The 21,578-nt window shown below is 37.7% G+C and overlaps 1 protein-coding gene across 5 annotated transcripts in view; it reads right to left on the bottom strand.

Moving 5' to 3' along the window:
- STK24 (serine/threonine kinase 24) overlaps positions 1–21,578 on the bottom strand; it is a 64,176-nt gene that overhangs the window by 41,353 nt on the left and 1,245 nt on the right. For 2 of the 5 annotated variants that reach the window (XM_072849947.1, XM_072849949.1), the window contains exon 2: positions 5,860–6,090. In XM_072849947.1, the coding sequence (XP_072706048.1) occupies positions 5,860–6,090 (231 nt within the window). Of the gene's footprint in view, positions 1–5,859; positions 6,091–21,400; positions 21,423–21,578 lie in introns of those variants that run through there. The other 3 variants (XM_072849951.1, XM_072849952.1, XM_072849948.1) reach the window with 2 other exon arrangements.

The raw sequence follows: 21,578 nt of genomic DNA, 5'->3' as shown, positions 1-21,578 counted from the left end.
GGAACTTCAGTCTTTCTCTGGAATACAGGCTTCCAAACCTCAAACTGTTCCTGAAGCTCTTTACTGAATGCACTACACTATTCCAGCCACACTGTGAACTGGCCGTATTATTCCAAGAATTACCTCACTGATGCCATGTACACCAAAGCCCTAGCCAATACAAGATTTATTTTGGCTCAGCCACAGCATTACTTACCAACCTCATGTTCATCTGATTACCTAAAATAAATTATACATTACTTTCAGAATCACTGCTTTTCAAAAATAAATCTTTATTTCTAGCCTTCATTTGCCTGAACTTGTTCTACAGAGCTCGGTTCATCAAACTTCATAGAAGTGGCATGGTTTTTTTCATGAGGGTATATTGTGTCATTCATAAAATTTAACCAGAAGCTATTTTCTGTTTTCTTGCAGTCTATATAAACACCAGCTTGACTTACGGCAGTAGGTATATTATATCCTAGACATGAAGTAAAAACCCACATAGGTATCAAGACTAAAATGAAAATTATCCGGTATGAACCTTACCAGCTCCAGCTTTTCTTACAAACTTTTTTTTTTTTTTTTAAGAATTCTTAAAATACTTTGACAGAATGGGAAGTTGTCTGGGTAAAAGCAGGGGGGAAATAAACCAGAAGCCCTGATTGTCATTGGGTCAAATAGTTTAAACAGTTCAAAAGAGGGTATTAAAAAAGCTACAAAAGCTCAAAAGCTACAAAGTGTGCTAGAAAAATATATCTGAAGGATGAAGAAACATCAGCTTAGAGACAGTAATATTTTTTAAAATACATACTACAAGACTAGCTCAATACCAGTTCAATATCACTAGAACCTAGTTATATTGGATGCTGAAACTACTTAGTGATCATTTACTCTACCATTAAATTCATATGTATAGAAGTCTAAGACAGGGAATTTAAAGACTTTTTAATGTATACATACATATCTAAACACCCAGCTCATTGATCCCAGCTTTTGTCCATATATATATATACATATATATTAAACTCAGCTTTGAGAGAGACATACATATACGCATACGCAAAAAAAGCCAAGATTCTTTATTCTTAATATGTATGTCATATGACATACATACATACAGGCAAGAAAGCCAAGAAACTTTATTCTTCAACCATTTAAAGCTAAAGACAAATTAATTTCCTTTTATATATTTCTAAGCAATAATCCAAGACCAAAGAAATATGAAAATGTTAAGAAGTTATAATAAAGCAGTAATTAAAGTTATGAACAAAACTGAAGAAACATTATCAGAGAGGCATCTGAATCTTGGAAATAAAACAGATTCCAAACAACTTGGCCTAAAAAGGACAAGAGAAACAACTTCAGAACCAAATCTAACTGAGCTCTTGAAAAACTGGTAAAGCAGAATAAGATGCAAAAAGCAGAGCTGACAGGCTCCTAGACAGAAAAAACTTTTAGAATATATAGGATAGCAGAACTTTTAAAGAGTTACAGTATGGCAAAACTCAGAAGAGACAGCAAATAACTTCAGACAATTTTATAATAAAAAAAATAAAATAAATCTAACGAGAAACACAAAGAATCCCTATTCCATTATAAAGGAGGCAGTGGATGCTATTACCTAAAATCTAAAGTAGTAAACAGACCCAGAGAAGTTTCATGAATTAATTTTATAAGGATCTAAAAAGAACTATAATTCTTCTATCCATGGAGCATTTAATCAGATCATAGATGGAACAGATGAACTTTTCATTCGGAAGACAGCAAGGATAAATATGGTTCCCAGAGCAAAGAGAGGTAACGGAATCACTACTTGTTTTGTCAAGCCTACTTCATTAAGGAACATTGATACAGGTTTTTAACACAGCATGGCAGATAAGGAATGGCAATCCCTCTAGATATATACACCCATACAAACCATGTCACTGCGATACACTTTAAGTGCAACATTCTAGTTACTATCTCCTACAGTAGACAAAAGCCCTTTGTCCCACTAGAATGGGAATGCAAAGACATCATATTTAAAAATGTGGCTTTAGAAAGGAGTATTTGCATTTCTGTTTTATATAAAGACCTCAGGGTTTCTGACAAAAAGATATTCTGTAAATTAATTCAGGATGACAATCTAAACTGGTACCCACTTCACTACTGCTTATTGTTCTATTTGAATGAACTCTGACCACAGCATTTACACACAGATGTAAAGAACAAAGTCTGGAGGGAACAGAAGACTTGCTCTATGCAAGCAATAAGCTGCTTTTTATTTAAGATTCACTGTGTTAAAGCAGTAATACCTCACACGAACAGATATGGCTTAGTCTCTAGATATGAAAAAAAAAAATAGATTGCTATAAAGGAAACACATTTCTGAAAAGATAAAGTTGGGATATAAAAAAAAAATTAAAGTAAGAAAATTTAACAATGCTTTTGGGTATATCACCCTAGTCTAAAGAGTAGCTAAAAAAAATTATTTTTTTAAATGTAAATTTCCAGGACAAAGTAACTGTCATTAACTCATGATAATACTCATTTTCAGTTGTACTTCCATGTATATCATGCAGGAGACACTAAGAGCTTGACAAGCTGTTCTCACAAACATAATCTGAAGATGGTGAGAGGCCTCGGGCAAGTACAACAGTATTATATAAGCCTTCTAAAATTCCAGTCAACAGGTCCCTTAACACACTGGCATGTATAATCATGTAGCTTAACTGAAGCAGGTGTGGAATAAGAGAGAATGAAGAACAATACAAGGATTTCTCAAAGACAGATGATTCAGATGTTAAAACAAAAAGAACACCCACACACCAAACCAACCCCAAAACATTCTGGCTACCCAGAGAATCTTCAAAAATATCAAAGTCTTCATGGCAATGGCCATTAACCACCTTTGCTGAAAATACAGAATGACTCTTAAAATCTGTCAAATATTTTAAAGGATGTCAGAGCAGGTATTCTGCAATTACATAAACTTGTTCTAGAAAGGGACAGGAAATATTAATCATCAGGTCTGCAGTGTTCCAAATGAGACAGAAGTTTTTCTTTTCCAGTATCTTGAAACTTGTTATAACAAAATAAATACCAAAAAGTTCTCATAAAAGATACTTACTGCTACTTAACAACGGACATGGGAGTACTTAGGAAAAATGTTATTACATAATAAAAGACACCTCTTCAGCTCACAAAAGAATATGCATGAAACCTAGGGAAACAAAGACTGATCTAGAGACAGAAGGGAAAAAAATAAGAGAGATTGAAATTATTATTGGAACTGTTATTTGTCTGCCAAAAATAATTTATAGAAAATCAATTTAAGAGTTCTCTATAAACAGTACCTCTTTCTATCCAAGATCCACCAGACACATGGTCAGCAGGCATCACGCTGCACAGGCTTTAGAGAGTAATAATCACTGCAGTTGGCTGGCAATATAACCTAAGATCCTATCATTTTCCCACTTGCTTACTTCAAAGTTCATTCTGTGAGAAAACAGTATCTTTCTTGTAATTAGTGCTAAACTATCCAATCATGGAAGAAATAATGTCTCCTAATCACTCAAGATGTGGAAAATTAATGTGTTGAACATTCTTGGTGATGGATTATCACACTGTCAGAAATAGAGTTAAAAAATGGTCAAGCCCTTAGAACTACACATGGCAGTCCTGGCTTGCAAATACAACAAAGATCTGCAGCAAATAAACCTAGATTCCTAGCCACGAATATTAACCAATTCATTTAAACATTAATACGGTCCTTTTTAAGTGTGTGTGTGTATATATATATATAGATATATATGATGACGTATTATTACTATCCAATAACAAGACCTGACCCTTACTTTAGAAAGCTAATAGAACTGCAAAATGTTTCCTTTGCAAAGATTTGTCACTTCAGCATCACCTAATAACAACCACATACTAATTTTTAACAGCATAAAGAAATGGGGTTTTTGTTTTGAAGACCAAAAGTTCTGTAATACCAAGTGTCTTGCAAAACAACATATAATCACAAAGAATTGAAGCAATGAATAAACATGATTAGGTGTACATTCTACTAGCTGTAAAAAGAGCTGTACTTTCCTCCAAAACTGAGTCATACATAGCCACTGTTAGTGCAGTATCTTAGAAAATTGATGCAAGTTGGAAAATTCACAGGCTACTGCACTTGATAGAAGGGATGCAGAAGGTACAAGCATTTTCAGAGGGTCCTCCTCACAACAATAAGGACAAGTATCACTTCCATCCAGCCAAACCCATTCAGGATACCAAGTCCTACAGTCTCCTCTCTCCTTCAATTAGGAAAAGCCACAGTTGCCATACTACCTTTCACAAAATGTTGACATTCACTCAGTTCAAATTTGGACACTAGATTCTCTTTTTCAGCCACATTGCTACTATACATTTTAAAAACCATTAAGTGGCATTCCCATCAAACATCTAACTATTTTTCTTGTATTCTACTTCACTTATCCTATAAGATCTTACTGTTCCTCCTCTACAATGAACAGATTTGAAGCAGGCAGACAGTCCAGGAGAGAAATCCCACTTCTGCCTTTTTGCCATACTTCACTTAACTACCAAACCTAGATTGAGAAATTTCAAAAGAAGTAATAAAAGTGTTGATGAAAAATTTATCCAATTTACTGTGCTCAATTATGTGCCTCCTGACACTTCTGAGATCTAAACTATAGATAACATCTAAGTCCAGTACTGGTGACAAGTTTTCAGGTCTGAAACCATTCATAAAGCCTTCAGTGATAAGCTGTCCAAGCAAACTGGTACAGAGCACAAGGAAGAAAGGAAAAGCTGTCTCCCCCCTCAGTAATGCATTTCCCGGATTCAGAAAATGTCCTTTTTTTCCTTGGAAACTAACTGGCAGTCTCAGAAATCCAGAGATAAAATGGGGTCCCCCTTTCAGAACCTTCATATCTTTGCTGATGAAGTAAAATGCTTCCACAAAAGCAAAAGCAGACTGAAAATTAATTTTAAAGTATTTTCTGCCTACTTGTAACTTCAAATCCTGTCAAGAGAACAATCTCTTATCTAGATTGCCATCTCACTGTTATAAAAGAAAGAGCCATCCAGATGGGTACAAAGTCTGACCAAAGAAACGAAGTAGTACCAAAAGCTTCCAGATATTTTCCACTACCTTCTAGAGGTAATAAATCACTATATCCATCCAATTAAAAAAAAAAAACCCCACACCAACGAAAAAGCCCACCTCTATCTGACCCACTTAAAACTGAACCCTGAAATTAATTAATATGGCAGGGGGAGAGAAGGGAAACAGATTCAGAAGGCAGTTAATGGAAACCCCTTCCATTAGCTTCACTTACAGCTAATGTGCTGTTTGCTATTGTGCAAATAAATTAACTTTTAGATTTTAATTTTTAAATCACTCAGATCAAGGCTAGATTCAGTACCCTTGAAAAGTAACCTAAGTTTTGCCACTAATCAAACCTTGACAAAAAACTTTCAAGCTTTGCAGAACAGCTGATACTACATTGGTTTTAATGTTTTTACAATTCAAATGCAGATTTTGGTTGTATCTTCTGAATTTAAACAACAGTTAGAGTTACATTCTCCTAATATTACGAGAATCTAAACATATCACTTAGAGCTTAACAAATTGATATTATTTAAATTAATTTCTTTTTGTACAGAAATAGCAAAAGACATGCATTTTTGTTTCTATTAAGTTCTGTCACATACTTCACAAAATATAATAACTCATTCTTTCTTTAGAATTGAAAGGACAAAAATATATTTTTCTTCAACTGAGGTCTGATTGAAACCTTGCCAACGAAAACAGGCATGATCGGATAACTTGGAAAAGAATTACTTATAAAATCAAATCACCATCATCTGTGAGCATCTTACCTTTAAATAGGATCCATAATATTTAGTTACATATGGACTGTCACACTGACTCAGCACTGTGATTTCTTGTTGGATGTCTTCTATTTCATCTTCTGCTTCTTCTAGGTCAATAATTTTTATAGCAACCACTTTCTGAGTCCGATTGTCAATTCCTTTAAAAACTTCACCAAAAGAGCCCTTACCAATTTTCTCCAGTTTTGTAAACAGTTCTTCTGGATCTGCCTTCAGAGTCTGTTAAAAATAAGAGAAAAGCTACTCAGTATTTGTAACATTAAAATGAAATGTGGTATTTTTAAAGGCAACAAACACTTCAAATTCTACAAATTCCTATTTATCCAGCTATTCTTTTTCTATCTCCACGATTAATGTGTTCTTCCTACATCCCTTATATGCACACACTGCAACATTTATGCTTCCCTGTATATAAAGTACAAATTTAACACCGTGCCTGTGACAGGGTTTTATCCTATCTGGCAACAGAAAGTGCTGCTACCCCAATTTCTTTTTCTTTGCCAATAAACTGCACCCTGGCACCGACAATGAAAGATCCTTACAGAGATTTGGTTTCTATTAAAACCAAGATAGATCAAATACCACTACCAACAAAAGTAAACCTTTTGTCTAACCCTTTTATCTTGCAATTGGTTCCTTCCCAGAACCCACTACTACTCTCTTGAATTTTTCACATATCTCATCCTCTTAAGGATTTTGTTCCCACTCTTCAGTGCACAGACTACTATTTCCTTTTGTTTGATGTGGCAAGCAATCCTCTTCAATTTTCTCCTACTAAGGATGACCTGCATGAACTGCCATGCTTCCTCCTTATCCTTGACCCCAAGGTTTTCTGAAGCAGGATTTCTTTTTCTTCTCTCAGTTGGGTAAACTCATTCGCTCCTAAAAAACATCCTGTTCCCAGCTATCTTGGTTTGAACAGTCACATGATAACTATGAGCACTCACCTAAACATACAAATGTAAGCCCTAGGCAGGCCACTCTGCCATATTTGTTTTTTTCTCCACAGTCAAATATTCAGCTAGCTACTGCTGCTCTTAGACTTCTCACTTTTAGTGCACGGATGGTAAGTTCCATTGTGCACCTTCTTAATCTAACAGCAAGGAGCCTTTATAGCTAACAAAAATATATATAAATTTCAATTAAACTGGAAAAGTCATAGGTAGAGGAAATAGTCATGAAATGAAGAAAAATAGGATAGAATCTTTCCCTTAAGAAATAAAACAAACACTTCAAAAGACTTGTTATTGTTCTTAAAAGGACGAGGTTCATGCTAACTAAGTGAAAATACATTGTTGATATAGAAAAAGGCTCATACAAGAAAAATTCAATAATGCCTAAATAAGCATAAAACCACACAGTTTATACTTAGCCAAACTTTGTAGAAGCATAAAGAAGGGAATGAAAATTTCAGTTACCACTGACAAACATTGAGCCAACATTTTCTCTTTAACAATTAAATTTAGCTTATACAGCATCTCCCACCTATACTTCTATTTCTGCTCTCACATCTCAAAGGTTATGTAATTAACCCATGCAGCCCCAAGAGGAAGATTGTCTAGAACATTTTAGTTTGTCTGGAGGTATCTGAATTTCACAGCTGAATTAGGTGTTTTGAGGACCAGGTAGCTGTGACTGACTGAGCCCAGAGATAAACCCACTCAACTCTTCAGGCAGCGTGTTTGTGGAGCAGTCTGGATTCTACCTTCATGTGGTGCAAATTGTGAGTACGCTACTGCTTCTAATACTTTACAGTAAGCTACAAGACATCACAGTTTTCAGCTAATCGTCCCAGGAATAGATCACTGGTGAGATCAGCCCAAAGAAAAAACACTCTTCCAAGTATACTGCAAGACTTCACCAGCCCCAGGAAGTTCCCCCTGATTTACATCCTATTGATCCACCTTTCTACCCAAAATCAGTTTCAGGAAACAAACAGAAGGACATGGGGTTTTATCACCCTTTTGCCATTAAAAGGAACAGAGCAAGAGATCCAAGTCCCTTCCACCAAAAGACGCTTGCTCCTCCTTTAATTTCAATGTAATGAGAATTACATACTATTACACACTATTAAATACTACATACATAATATGCTAATATATCTCCCACTTGGAAACCAGATCAGAGCACTTCACATTTTCCAGCAAGTGCAGTTACCCTTTAGCTACACAGCAGCCCCTACCAAAGCTTCCAGGGATATCATTTATAAGAGATCACAAAACTAGGCACCAAATCATGCTGTAGCGGTTCTCCTCGTGCCCCACAGAATGTTCTTTTGTCAATATTCAAAACAGTCTTAGAATTCTTCATGAATAAAAATAACCTTAACACTTGCATCAGATATTTTCCCTTGTGGAAGACAATTCTCAGTCTGTGCTTTCATACATACTGTGTTAGAATTTGAGATGACATGCTGTAGAGAGCTGTGCACGCCTAATCCATCCACGCAAGCCTTCTAGTTCCATTCACTAGCCACAGGAATCTAAGCATTACATCATTACAAAGGCATTAGGATAAGCTGCCTAAAAAATTCTGTTTCACCTCCAGAAACTAAAAAGCCAGCACTACTCAGAGTCGCAGTGTACTGCAGTTGTTCATATGGAGAAAAATTCCAAGAGTACATGAGCTACCTGCCAGCAGCTATTTGAGAGCTGTTGGCCATATGTATTCACCCCCTATTGTCTCTCTTCCCCCCAACCCCTCAAACATCTGTTATGATCGTATATTAAAGCCCATTACTTCATGACACCAGAATCTCCAGAGACTTACAGAACTCTCACAGCTTCGTTTTTACAGTGTCAAGCACTTGGGATTCTGGTACTAGGCTGACAGTTTTAGAAACAACTGCAGTAGAACATTTTCCCAGTCATTTTGTGTTAATAATTACAGAAAAGCAGGGAAGATAACTGTTCCTGGAAGCCCTGAGAAGCAGGGAAGAATTGTTCCTGTTTGATTTTTTTTTTTTCCTACAATCAAGGTTTTCATAGAATCACAGAATCATAGAATTGTTTAGTTTGGAAAAGACCTTTAAGATCATCAAGTCCAACCATTAACCTAGCACTGCCAAGTCCACCACTAAACCATGTCCCTAAGCACCTCATCCAAATGTCTTTTAAATACCTCCAGGGATGGTGACTCAACCACTTCCCTGGGCAGCCTGTTCCAGTGCCTGACAACCCTTTAGGTGAAGAATTTTTTCCTAATATCCAGTCTAAACCTCCCCTGGCACAACTTGAGGCCGTTTCCTCTTGTCCTAGCACCTGTTACTTGGGAGAAGAGACCAACACTCACCTCTCTACAACCTCCTTTCAGGTAGTTGTAGAGAGCAATAAGGTCTCTCCTCAGCCTCCTTTTCTCCAGACAAAACAACCCCAGTTCCCTCAGCCGCTCCTCACAAGACTTGTGCTCCAGACCCTTCACCAGCTTCGTTGCCCTTCTCTGGACACGCTCCAGCACCTCAATGTCTCTCTTGTAGTGAGGGGCCCAAAACTGAACACAGTATTTGAGGTGCGGCCTCACCAGTGCCGAGTACAAGGGGACAATCACTTCCCTAGTCTGGCCATACTATTTGTGGTTCCCGCTGGCCACACTATTTGTGATACAAGCCAGGATGCTTGTTGGCTTTCTTGGCCACCTGGGCACACTGCTGGCTCATATTCAGCCAGCTATCGACCAACACTCCCAGGTCCTTTTCCGCCAGGCAGCTTTCCAGCCGCAATATGTTTGGGGTTTTTGTAGCCGTTTTGAAAAATTAATTGTTCAATAATAGGTGGTATTAATATAATTAAATTTATTATAGTAATGGTTCTTTTTCCAAATTCCTTGTGAAATTACTAGTTATAAAAAAAACCTTTTCCTTCCCAAATCAGAACTTTTGCAAATTCATTTCTTAGTTTCAAAATTTAAAAGTTGCCATTTTTGAACTTTGTTCTGAGCAACAGGAGGAGGTGGTAGCAGTTTTAAAAAGGAAAGCTCTCTTGCTTTGTGAGAAGGTCTGAATTTTCTTCTCAGGAGACCAGGTGTTTAAAGCAAGAGCATTAAACTACTGGCAACCTGTGTTTTTGGAAAACTACCATTGGTCTCTCTTTAATGACCTGCTCTATTTCAAAAATGGACAGATCAGGCCTCCAGATATATAACTAACTACTTGAATTGCAATGACATGAGTGGCCAATTCCATTCATTTTTCCCAGATCACACCCGGAAAGGATTCTCGCCCAGCTGTTTGTTTGTTTTTGTAAATACTTCCAACAGAGCCAAAATAAACAAATAGCTTTATAAATATTCTCTCTACATGACTGAATATAGAAAATGTCTTCCATAGAGTCTGTCACTACAATTTTGCTGACTCTATTCTTTGCAAGTTTTCACTCAGCATATAGCATTTTCCTACTAATATTAAAATAAAAGGAACTGATGAAAGAGCCTTCATGTAACTAAGCACACCAAATATTGCTAGAAACCGCAGAATAGAACAGCAACATCTGCTGCAAAAGGGTAAAGCTAATCACATTGTTTGATAAGGAGCTAGATCTCTACCACTAAAACATTTCCTTCAAAGTGTGTCATAGAATACGTATTGTGGCAAATCAGAAACAAATTCGAGAACATTTAGATCTAATGATTACAGAATTTCTAATTTCCACAACCACTTGAATTAGTTTGGGTTTTGTTTTGAAAAGTTTCTCACACTTCTGAGCACCAATCGCAACCATCTTGTCTCAGTCTTCTGCTTGTTTAGCCATACAGAACAAAGTCCTTTACTTCTCACCATAAGCAGTGCCACCATTTGCCCAATAATTTGAGTAACCTCTCTGTACTTGTTCCACATTGCATTCATTACTTTTGACCTTAATCAGCCAGAAAAACATACTGCACTTAAAATGAACTCTTCTCAGTACCTAACATCACTGTTGCCCACTTCTACAGAATAAAGATAGTGCGATACATTCTCAGAGCCTATTTGTTCAATTTGGCCTCATGGCTCAAACTCAGCTGTGACCTACTAAACCCATTCACCTCTTCCTAATCCTCTGCATTTCCAAATAATGAGCTCCCAGCCTATTGCAAAGTTTCTTTATAATAATTCATACTTATGACACCTTGCACTTCGTGCTATTTTGTTCAGTAATTCAAATCCTCAAGGTCACGTAGTTCTTCAGTAATGGCCTCTCAAGTATAACGGGTACCTTTAAATTTTGTACCATCAGCAAGTTTTAGCAGCATGCATTGACTTTTTTTATGCTAAGGGCATTCTTCAGTCACCAATTGTCAAGAACAATCCTGGAGAAACCAACAGTATCATCCACTCTGGCATCACCTCTCCAGTACTTTCCTCATAGCCAGGACTATACAAGTCTTAAAATGTATTTATTTTTATGAATCTCTAATTCTCATCTGTACTAACTGCTCCTACAGCTCAAGAGAAAATGTTACTGAAATTCAAACCATTTAGATCAAACTTTATCCATAACCACTCTGACCCGAGATACAGCTTTAACTGAGTCTTTTTCTGCATCTCATTCCAGTTCTTATTTCTAACCTCCTTTATGAAGGGTTATTCATCCAGTTATTGTAGAAAAGGGTTAAAAAACTATTTTTCTCTTTAACTTAAAAGAATTACAAGCCATCTCTGTATTCAAGTTCTCAAGTTTATTTGGGTAACTGATTTTACTTGCAGATCTCTAATTTCTCTGTGCCTGTGCTTTTGAAACAAACAATCATCTTTCAACACCTCCTTCTGTATAGTTTTCATTTCACCAAATCATTTACCAATTAGTCAGTCCAATCCTCATTCCCTATCAAGGCTGAGCTCAAAATACCATCATCTGAAGAGGTTCAGAGATTTCTGGTGAAAATAAAATACCACATGGTGTACTCGCTTGTGATTGTTGGTGATTACTGCTGTCTGCTACCATACCTAGAGATAAAAAGAATGTGTTTTGAACTTTGTTCACATGCATGCAGATAAACCCGGATACACACTGTAATAGGATGTTGCAGACAGTGAGCCCTACAAAATCATTAAGAACTGAAGAACTAATGGAAGAAAAAAAAAATCTGTCAAGATAATCTCTTCTGTCTCTGGAAATGCTTGAGCAGTAAAAGTTAGCAGAAGCTGTGGAAGTATGCCATAGAAATACTACAAGTTACTGTATTCTTACACTTTTTCATAGACATCTTCCGATAACCACTGTCAAAGACAAAACACAACTAGACAGGCCTATGATCTGACCCCATTCAGCTGATATGTTCTCAAATTATTTGCATCCAAGTCAGAACTTCAAACACAAATTAAATTTTATAGCACAGTCAATGCATGTTATAGTACAAAATTAAGAACACTTGAAATGAGAGAGGAAGACTTTAAGGCCACTGCCATCTGAGGAATTCTCTTCAGGGTTTCTTCCTCTGCCCCCATAACTGCACATCACCACACTTTCACATTCTAAACAAGACACTGAGACTTCTTTCAACCGATAAAAACAAAAGATAAAAATAGAGGCAGAAAAGAGAGGCATGATTGTTTCTGAGACCACTACTACAGGTTTGTTCATTGTTGGCGAGTGGTGATTATCTGGTGTTCCTTGCACACAAAAATGTCAACTTCCTACAGAAATTAGTTTCAGAAGATCATAACAGAAACATCGACTACTTCATATGTATTAATCAGAAGCAATTGAGAAGTTTGGACATGTCAGGTTAGGTGCGTAACCTACCACAATAAGGAACAAAACAACTTTTATCTTCTACAAGAAGGTGCATCAACTTCTTGCTCAAACTTCTGTACTACTTACACAAGTAAATCTATTTAATATAGAAGCAGGGTACACAAAACATCAGTTTTATGACAACACCAGGAGGAAGCTACAAGTCATAGTGGTGGGAGACTCCCTCCCTGTGAGGGATGGAGTTCCCAATCTCCTGGCCTGACCTGCTGTCTAGGACAGCTTGGTGCTTGCCAGGGACTCCGATCTAGGACATTTTGGAGAGACTGCTGAGGCTTGTTCAGCACTTGGACTATTACCCCATGCTACTCTTCCACATCAGGCACCACTGAAATAGCCTGGAGAGACCTGGAGCATTTCAAGCATGACTACATGGCTCTGGGGGTGAGGGTCAAGAGCACAGCGGCCCAGGTGGTTTTCTCCTCAATCCTACTGGTGAAGGGCTTGAGGAAGAGTGGACAGATCAGGGATCTGCTTGGAAGAATTCCAGGGGAAACAGCCCTAGAGACAAGAGTGATCAAGGAGAGCTTGTTGATTTTCAAGGATTACCTCCTCCAAGTTCAAGAAGGATCCATGTGACATGCAGGAACACAAGAAAAGGTGGCAGGAAGACTGCATGGGTGAACAAGGAACTCCTGACTAAACTCAAACATAAAGAGGAAGCATACAAGAGGTAGAAGCAGGGTCAAGTGACCCAGGAGGAATATAGAGACATTGTCCAAGGGTACAGGGATGAGGCTAGGAAATCAGCAGCACAAAGTCCAGCTGGACACCAGTTACTACCCAGGGGTTGATACTGGGGCCAATACTGTTTAGCGTCTTCACTCATAACCTGGACAATGGAGCAATACACACCCTCAACAAGTTTGCTGATGGCATAGAACTGGCAGGAGTGGTTGATACACTAGTTGTTTGTGCTGCCACTCAGGGGGACCTTAGCAGCTTGGAGAAACGGGTCAACAGAAACCTCATGAAATTCAATGACGGCAAATGCAAAGTCCTGCACCTGTGGAGGAATAGCACCATACACCAGTACAAGCTGTAGACTGACTGGCTGGCAAGTGGCTTTGAAGAGAAGCCCTTAGCATCCAGGTGAACATAAGCCAGCAACGTGCCACTGTGGCAAAGAATACCCACAGTATCCTGGGCTGCGTTAGGAAGAGCATTGCCAGGAGGTCAAGGGAGGAGATCCTACCCGTCTACTCAGCACTGGTGAGACCATAACTGCAGTGCTGCATCCAGTTCTGGGCTCCCCAGTACAAGACATGGTCATACTGGAGCAAGACCAGTGAAGGGCCACAAAGATGGTTAAGGACTGGAGCATCAGACATATGAGGGGAGGCTGAGAGAGTGGGGATTGTTTAGCTTGCAGAAGAGAAGGCTGGGGGGTTGGAAATCTTATCATGTGTGAATACCTGATGGAAGGGAGTGAAGAAGACAGAGCAGACTCTTCTCAGTGGTGCCCAGTGAAAGGACAAGATGCAGTGGGCATAAAATGATATATAGGAAACTCCATTTAAACTTCAGAAGAAAAGAGGAAAGAAAAAAAAACACCAAACAAAAAAACCCCAACCTTTCTTACTGTAAGGGTAGCCCAACACTGGAATAGGTTGCCCAGGCAGGTTGTGGATCCTTAGAGGTATTCAAAACTAGGCTGGATGTAGTCCTGAGCAACCTGCTCTAGCTGACTCTGCTTTGAGCAGGGGGGTGGACTAGATGTGCTCCAGAGGTCCCTTCCAGTCTCGGCTATTCTGTGGTACACTATTTCTATCACACCACGAATTACTTTTACTGCTAAATTTACTGCACAAATACATCAATTTCTTTCGAGAAGAGACATCATTGCTGCACATCATTTCTTTATCTTAATTTATATAAAGACCATGGAACAGAAATCTAGCAGACAAGTTCATACAGGCAATTTTCTCAAGTGCCCAGAGAACTTCAAGCCTAAAACCAAAAAACCCAAACCCACAACCAAAAGAAGTCTCCCCAAAACACCCATATAAGATGGTTTCACATCAGGAAAAACTACTTCCAGGAACAAGAACCCTCAAATCTTGCTACCCAGAGTTTTACCTTTCTCTGAAGCTAGCAAGTTTTTTCTTTCAGCAATATGTATACACAATATATGAATAACTGATACAATACACAAGATTATTTCCTGCAGTTGGTGGGAAACTGAAATAAAACAGAGGCAGTATGCAGAAAATAAATTGCTCAATTTTACTGCATTGTATCAAGCCCTACCTGTATTTTCAAAGAGCAGCTAACTAACCCCAAAAGACAAAATATGTTAAAGTATTTGGATTTATAGTCTGGGACTTTCATCTAAAGAAGGGGAAGAGGGGGGCAGGATTTTTAAGAAGCCTTAAAATTTGAACCAAAGGAAGCTATCTCTCAGTTTCATCTATCGATAATAAAGTAAATTCAGCTGAACTAGGATAGCTGCTTTATATTTATCATGAACAGCAACAACTCGCTTTTGTTTTCTTTTTAGTAGACTAATCAGCAAAACATTTAATGAAAGGTGCAAAGACTAGAATGAAATGAAAGGTGCAAAGACTAGAATGAAAGCATTCATCTGTACTAACTGGGTGTAACACTAAGATCCAGCTGTTTCACTGAGAACTTGTCAATGATCAAAAAGAACATGTGATTGTTCTTTTCTTTTATTCTTCAAACATATGCATTCCATATTTCTCATTTTCCATCTCCAATAACTATAATTATTCAATTCAGACACATACTACCATAAGGAAATGGCTTTTTTCTGGGAAAAAAATGCCAACAGTTGGAAGAATTAGCAATACATTAATTACCATAAAAAGGAAAAACTGACATAAATTCTGCCATGAAACTTCAGTGGGTCGTAAGGGGTGGGGGTGCGGGGAGAGGAAGCGAAGAATCAAGCTGTAAAACCTTGCATCTCTCTAACACTATAGATGTCACAAACAGATGAGGATAAAAACATATACTATGCTTCACAGTGGCCTTACTAATACTCACATTTGTCAAACAGTTCAACTCCCTTGCTCTGATTTCTAACTAGATTGGAACAGGTTTTAAACATGTTTCCAGGGGGAATAAAAAAGTTGCCTAAGGTCAGCCTATCATAAAAGTATTCCTCAGCCACTGTATAATCCTCTTTCCACTTACTTTCAAGGAAGATACACTTATCCGAGATTCAAAATACAAAACATTTGGTTCTTTATCAGTAACATGGATATCCAAAGCATGCTTCCAAATTCCCGGTGAACTAATACCATTTTCTGGATGCAATATCCCCTGCACAAATCACGCTCTAATTTTATGATATTTTTCATTCAGATTTTCACTCAGAAAGCTGCTTAGTATACAATGTTAAGAGTTTAATACCAAAATTAATAGTTATCTAACCACAGCCTGCTTTTTACACACATTCAGAAAGAATAAATTCCAATTAAATATGCTAAATTTCTGAATAGTTTCTCAGGCTTTTTTTTTTTTTTTAATATAACATCACTAAAAATTTTCATAATCTGTAACTGACTTCATCCTTTCCATCCATTACAGTTTCAAAACGTAAATCACTGCAATTGAAAAATCTCTCCATGCCTTGAGCACACAGTGAAAACAACAAACAAGTATCATCAGTAGACAGCATAGCAGTGAAACCCAAAATGTATTTTAGACACCAAGAGAAAGACAGTTAAGGAAAAGAGTCCTAAACAACAGTTTTAGAACAATGTCTCTCACTTGTTTCCACTTGCTAAAAAGATCAACCAAACACGGTCAAAATCACTCTTAATTAGCTAAGCTATTGATAAAAAGAAAAAAAGAAAGTAGTGGCTCTTTGTGGACATTCCCACCATTATGACAAATGGCTGAATTAATAATGCATTTAGTATTAATGCAACATAAATTTCTAATTGAGGAAAAGAAGAACAAGAATGAGTTTTAGGATCTACAGCAATCCCATAATTTGAGGGGAGACTCTTCTTGCACCCATGCTATCATCTGACAAGACAATCCAAATGTATGTCTCTTAAGAAGTTGCCTAACAGTGTAACTAAAAATAAAATAGGGGAGTACAGGCATTCCCAAAATTTTCCTGTTTCAAGCCTCCCTTTCTATAGAGTTACACTGCAGAAGGCTCTCAGTTTTCTATGTTTCAATGTAACACAGATATTCACAAAAAATAAGGATTCACTATTGTCAATCGTTATTCTAAAAAGCTGTCCTAAAAAATCCTTCAGCTATTCATGAAGCGATGAGGTCAACCCAAAAAACTAACAGACTGAGTACCTTAAACTGCTCCCCAAAGACAAAGCAGTCTATATTACAGTTAATTACCAGTTATTTTCCACCCAATAGAAAAGGACCTGCAAAGGCCACAGAAAGAAAGAACAAAGAAGCTTCAAGACTGAGAAAACGGAACCACAGTCATTTTAACTGTACAGTCTGAGTTAACAGCACTAGGATTTAATAACATTACCCAAATTGAAGCTTCCCCCTGCAACAATGACTTCCTAGGAAGTTAGGTAAAGCACAACAGCAAGAAATCACCTATAGCATCACATCCAAAGGAAACGAACTCTTAACCCCTCCACACATGCTTAATAGCAAGATTTTGGGAGTGTATGAGAAAAAAAGCTTAGTATCCACATTTTCACTAGAAGCTGCTACACATGACTTCCCAGTATCAATAGTTCTACTGCTGATAAGAGTTGACTTCTCTAAAACAGCCCCATATATCTATTACATAGCCCTGACACAGCCTTTGACCTACAGAGCGAGAAGATGCTGACTTTGTTTCCACAAATTAAAACTATTCTGTCCTTGCACCCAAGGACTGAGCTTGTAATATGCCACAGAATCACGACATCTACCCCCAGGATATTTTAAAACAGATAAGCCATGACTGTAATGGTCCAAGGATCTTTCAAATAATTAAGTGCCGTAAGTTACTGCAAACTATTTATCAAACTTAACTCAAACAGTAACAGCGAGCACAAACTTTCAAAAAAAATTCAAATTGGGGAAAATTAATCTCCTACACAGAAGCTGCAAATGGAAGGCAGCAGAGGCTACGTGGCCTTTCCAGTGCCTTTGATTTAGCAATGTAATATTTTGCAATCACCAAAAACAGAGCTCACACATAAAATAGTTACAACAGTTTATTGTAAAAGGAGAGTGAGTTATAACAGGGAAGACAGTAATATATATATATATATATATATAGTGTGTAAGAACAACAGAACAGCCATGCTGGACCAGAACAAAGGATCCTCTAGGCCAGAGGATCTGGCCAGGACACTTCTCCTACAACAGTCAAAAGTGAACATCTCGGGAAAAGTGCACAAACAGACAAGTAAATAGCAGTATTTCCCAAAACACTCTTCCAGTCTCCAGCAAACTGACAGTTCAGACACTTTCTGAGCCAGAAATTATGCCTTTATACTTAACAACCTTTCTTTTCTGTTCATTTGTCAAGTTGCCACTTAAATTTAGTTAAACTTTTAACATTTCTTGAAGCAAGACAGTGTGAATGTCAATGCTTATTCACATCTTGGATGAAGAACCTGTAGCTCTTGTACTGAAAATAACAATGAAGAATGAATAAAAATAACTTGCTGCATAAACACTGTTATTGTTACCAAAAAACTGAAGAGAGGAAGATAAAGAAAGGTTTTTATCACACACAAGAGGCTCTGGCTTAAAGATGATGGAATTTTAAAAGCACCTTAGGAATTTTATGAAGCTGACGTATGGGCACACCTAAAAATACAAATAAACCTCAGAAAATTCTTGGGGGGGGGGGGGGGTGTGTAAAGAGTTCAGGGCATTTAGGTGGGGTTGGTTTTTTGATTGTTTTTTCCCCTTTAGGAGGCTGAAACAGAAAAAAGAAAGCGACAATAATTATTTCTAATCGGTAGCTCTGCAGTCCAACAGTATCAGTGTTCATTATGCCATGGATGTGTATTTGAAACTCTTATTCACCTGAAACTTTCAATTACCTTTACTATGGAAGCACCTAGAATTAGAACTAGAAGTCATACCTAGATCCATTCTAACTGTGACACTGTACTGCCTGAACATGGCTAACTCCAAAAGCAAACCACCTGTGGGCTTTTCTGACTTCTCTGGGATCTGAAGCTGACGGAGCCATTTATCTTTCCTCAGCAGGAGTTTAAAGTCTTCTTATTGTTATTACCATAATATAAGGCTCATTTTGAAGTAGGTTAATAAAATCTGTTCTACACAGTTAGAAGTACACAGAATAGCTAAGGTAAAAAACTGCTTTTCTGGTTCTCTAACTTCAGAAACAAAGAAAAATACAAGCAAACCAGATGCATCTTAACCCCAAAACATTTTAAGTGGGGAAAGAGAGGAGAAAGACATTTAATCACTATTCATTTTAGCATTTTATTGTTAAAGATTACCTTAAAACTGGCTGCTGCCACATATCCAACAGCTTGATGTACTGCAGTACTGTGTTCTGCAGCTTCATCATTTTCTCTGCCAGCCTACGTTTCCTGAGCTTTTTGGTCCAACACACTCCTAACATGCTTCAAAATATATAACAGTTCACCAAGCACCCTTACCATAAATTTACACACACAGTACTGTATTATTTAAAATATAGCTTCCATAAAGAAGCTTACCACAACCTTGAAATGCAGGCCTGTCTGAAAATCAAGGTCATATACACTTATTCCGAGCCACCCTTGCAGAAATCTCATACATTACAGACAAACAAGCATTCTCCCCAAGCCAATTCTATAAAGCATAAAGAAAGAAGACAACACACCCTCAGTTTAGTAATGATGCACCTTCACGCCAAACACTCAAACTCATATCTACGCAAAGCCCGCAAACCAAGGGCAGCATAAACTTTGAGTCCAAGCTTATTTGCATGCATAGAAGTTTAGGTCAAAACCCAACTCTGTTTTTATTCAGGTTACAACGTGCCCACTTCGCAGCAGACAGCGAATCTCAGGTTTTGACAACCTTCCAGCACCATCCTACATTTCCTCCACAGTTTTTCATTCCTTTGGCTCACTCTCTACCCACTCACTTTTTATGCATCACTCTTCAAATATCGATCAGATATGTTGTTCAGAGAGAAATACATTAATCCTTCATTCCTCTGCTCTATTTACACACTACTCTGCTCATGCCAAACAGCATTAATAAAGCATTGTCCCTGCATGTGATTTTTTGGGGGGTCAAGAAGTTACTCTTGTTCACATTAGGATACTGACTGCTCTCTTGTATAAGTACAGCAAAGAATGTAGGAGAAAGCTGCATAGCTTGTCACTGACATTGCTTACACCGTTTGTTGCAGAAGCTGGTAGGTGGGGAGGAGGGATCACACTACAGAAAAAGAAAAGATAGTCCCGTGATTTAGGCAATTTAATTACAACCCAGAGAACTAAACTCTATTTCTCTCTCTTCTACATAATAAAAAGTCCCAAACCATAACCTTTGTCTTATTTAAGCAGATGTCACACATTGTACATACCTCACTCTTTGAACATTTATCTGCAAGTAAAATCAGAGAATCCTGTACTGAAAACAGACCACTATAAAATTGCTATATACTCTGACAGAATGGAAATGGATATAGACATCTTGAACTGGGTGCAGAAAATTAGCAAGTAGTATTCACATTGCTGACAGACTTTATGCCTCTACCTATCAGCAGGTCTTTACTTTGGTGTTTGGGGTTTTTTTTGTTTGGTGTTTTTTTGGGTTTTTTTTACACTGTTAAAGTTCACACTTGAGAAACTCTTATAATAATACAATAAAAATTCATGAGAAAAATAACACTGTCCTGAATAAAAAGAGATTTGAAGTAAACTCCCAAATTATGTGGACTAACAAAAATCCTGAATATCTACCCATTTAGTACAGCTAACAGTATTTCAAACTAAACAAATCAAGACAATAAAAAATACAGGTCCTTAGAGAGATCATGCAGTGACACACATAAGCAGTACATGCATGTTGCTGGAATAACGGTCATTCTCTCACTTCCAAGCAGCTACAGATCTGACTTTTTTAATTCTAAAATATTACAGATTCTGTTTCAAAGTACATACCAATAGTCGTCTTGGTTCTAACATGTTTCAAAAGGAAAAAAATGCAACGTTAATTTAACCCTACCCAAAGCAACAAACCCTTACTTCTCTGTCTCTAACAATCAGCAAACTGTTCATATTTGGAAGGTGAACTCGAACACTCAACAGCAGTACCTACAGACCAATGAATTAATCAGTTCAGAGTGAGGGCCTATGTGCTCTATTTGGCATCCAGTACTATGCCTGAGCATATAATTCATGTCCTGTAAGCATGTAACATTTTAAATCCAAATCCTCAGGTTAAGCAAAGCAAAAAGAGTCATGACTTCGAATCTTGACTCATGGAAAAATGAACTAGAGTAAATAAATACTTAAACCAAATGAAGCACAAAAACTTTCAATCCAGGAGATAAATTGAGAAAAACTCTACATGCCATTCATAAGTTTTTCTTTTAGAGGTTGGGGCAAGGAAGTGTCTAATAAGATGTGGAAACATTAGAATAACAACACACAGATACCAATGACCTTAACGTTTTTCTGGCAGTAGTTTGCATTTCGACTAAGAAAAACGGGGAGGGGGGGGGGGGGAGGAAAGCCAGCTCAGCCACCAGAAAACCACACCAGTTATTTTAAAACTATAGTTACAACACAGAACCAGCAAATTCCATTGTGTAACAAGAGCAGCTAACCAACTCTTAGAGCCAGAGGAGCCAAACACGATCCCCAAACACCCACCTCAGACAGTACTCCCACTAGCCAGCACCACAGAGATGGGCACTGCAGCATGCGCTGAAGGTCAAAATTTTCAGGCCTTGTTTTTATGTATGCTTCCCCTAATCATGTCAAAATAACAGGACCGAAAATCGCCCATCAAGACACGCTTCGCTTCATGAATTAAAACACCGAGGAGAAC

This window comes from Ciconia boyciana, chromosome 1 (genome assembly GCF_034638445.1).
Source record: "Ciconia boyciana chromosome 1, ASM3463844v1, whole genome shotgun sequence".
In the NCBI taxonomy this organism is placed as follows: domain Eukaryota; kingdom Metazoa; phylum Chordata; class Aves; order Ciconiiformes; family Ciconiidae; genus Ciconia; species Ciconia boyciana.
Note: the sequence above shows the minus strand (reverse complement) of the source record. Positions and strands in the feature narration are given on the sequence as shown.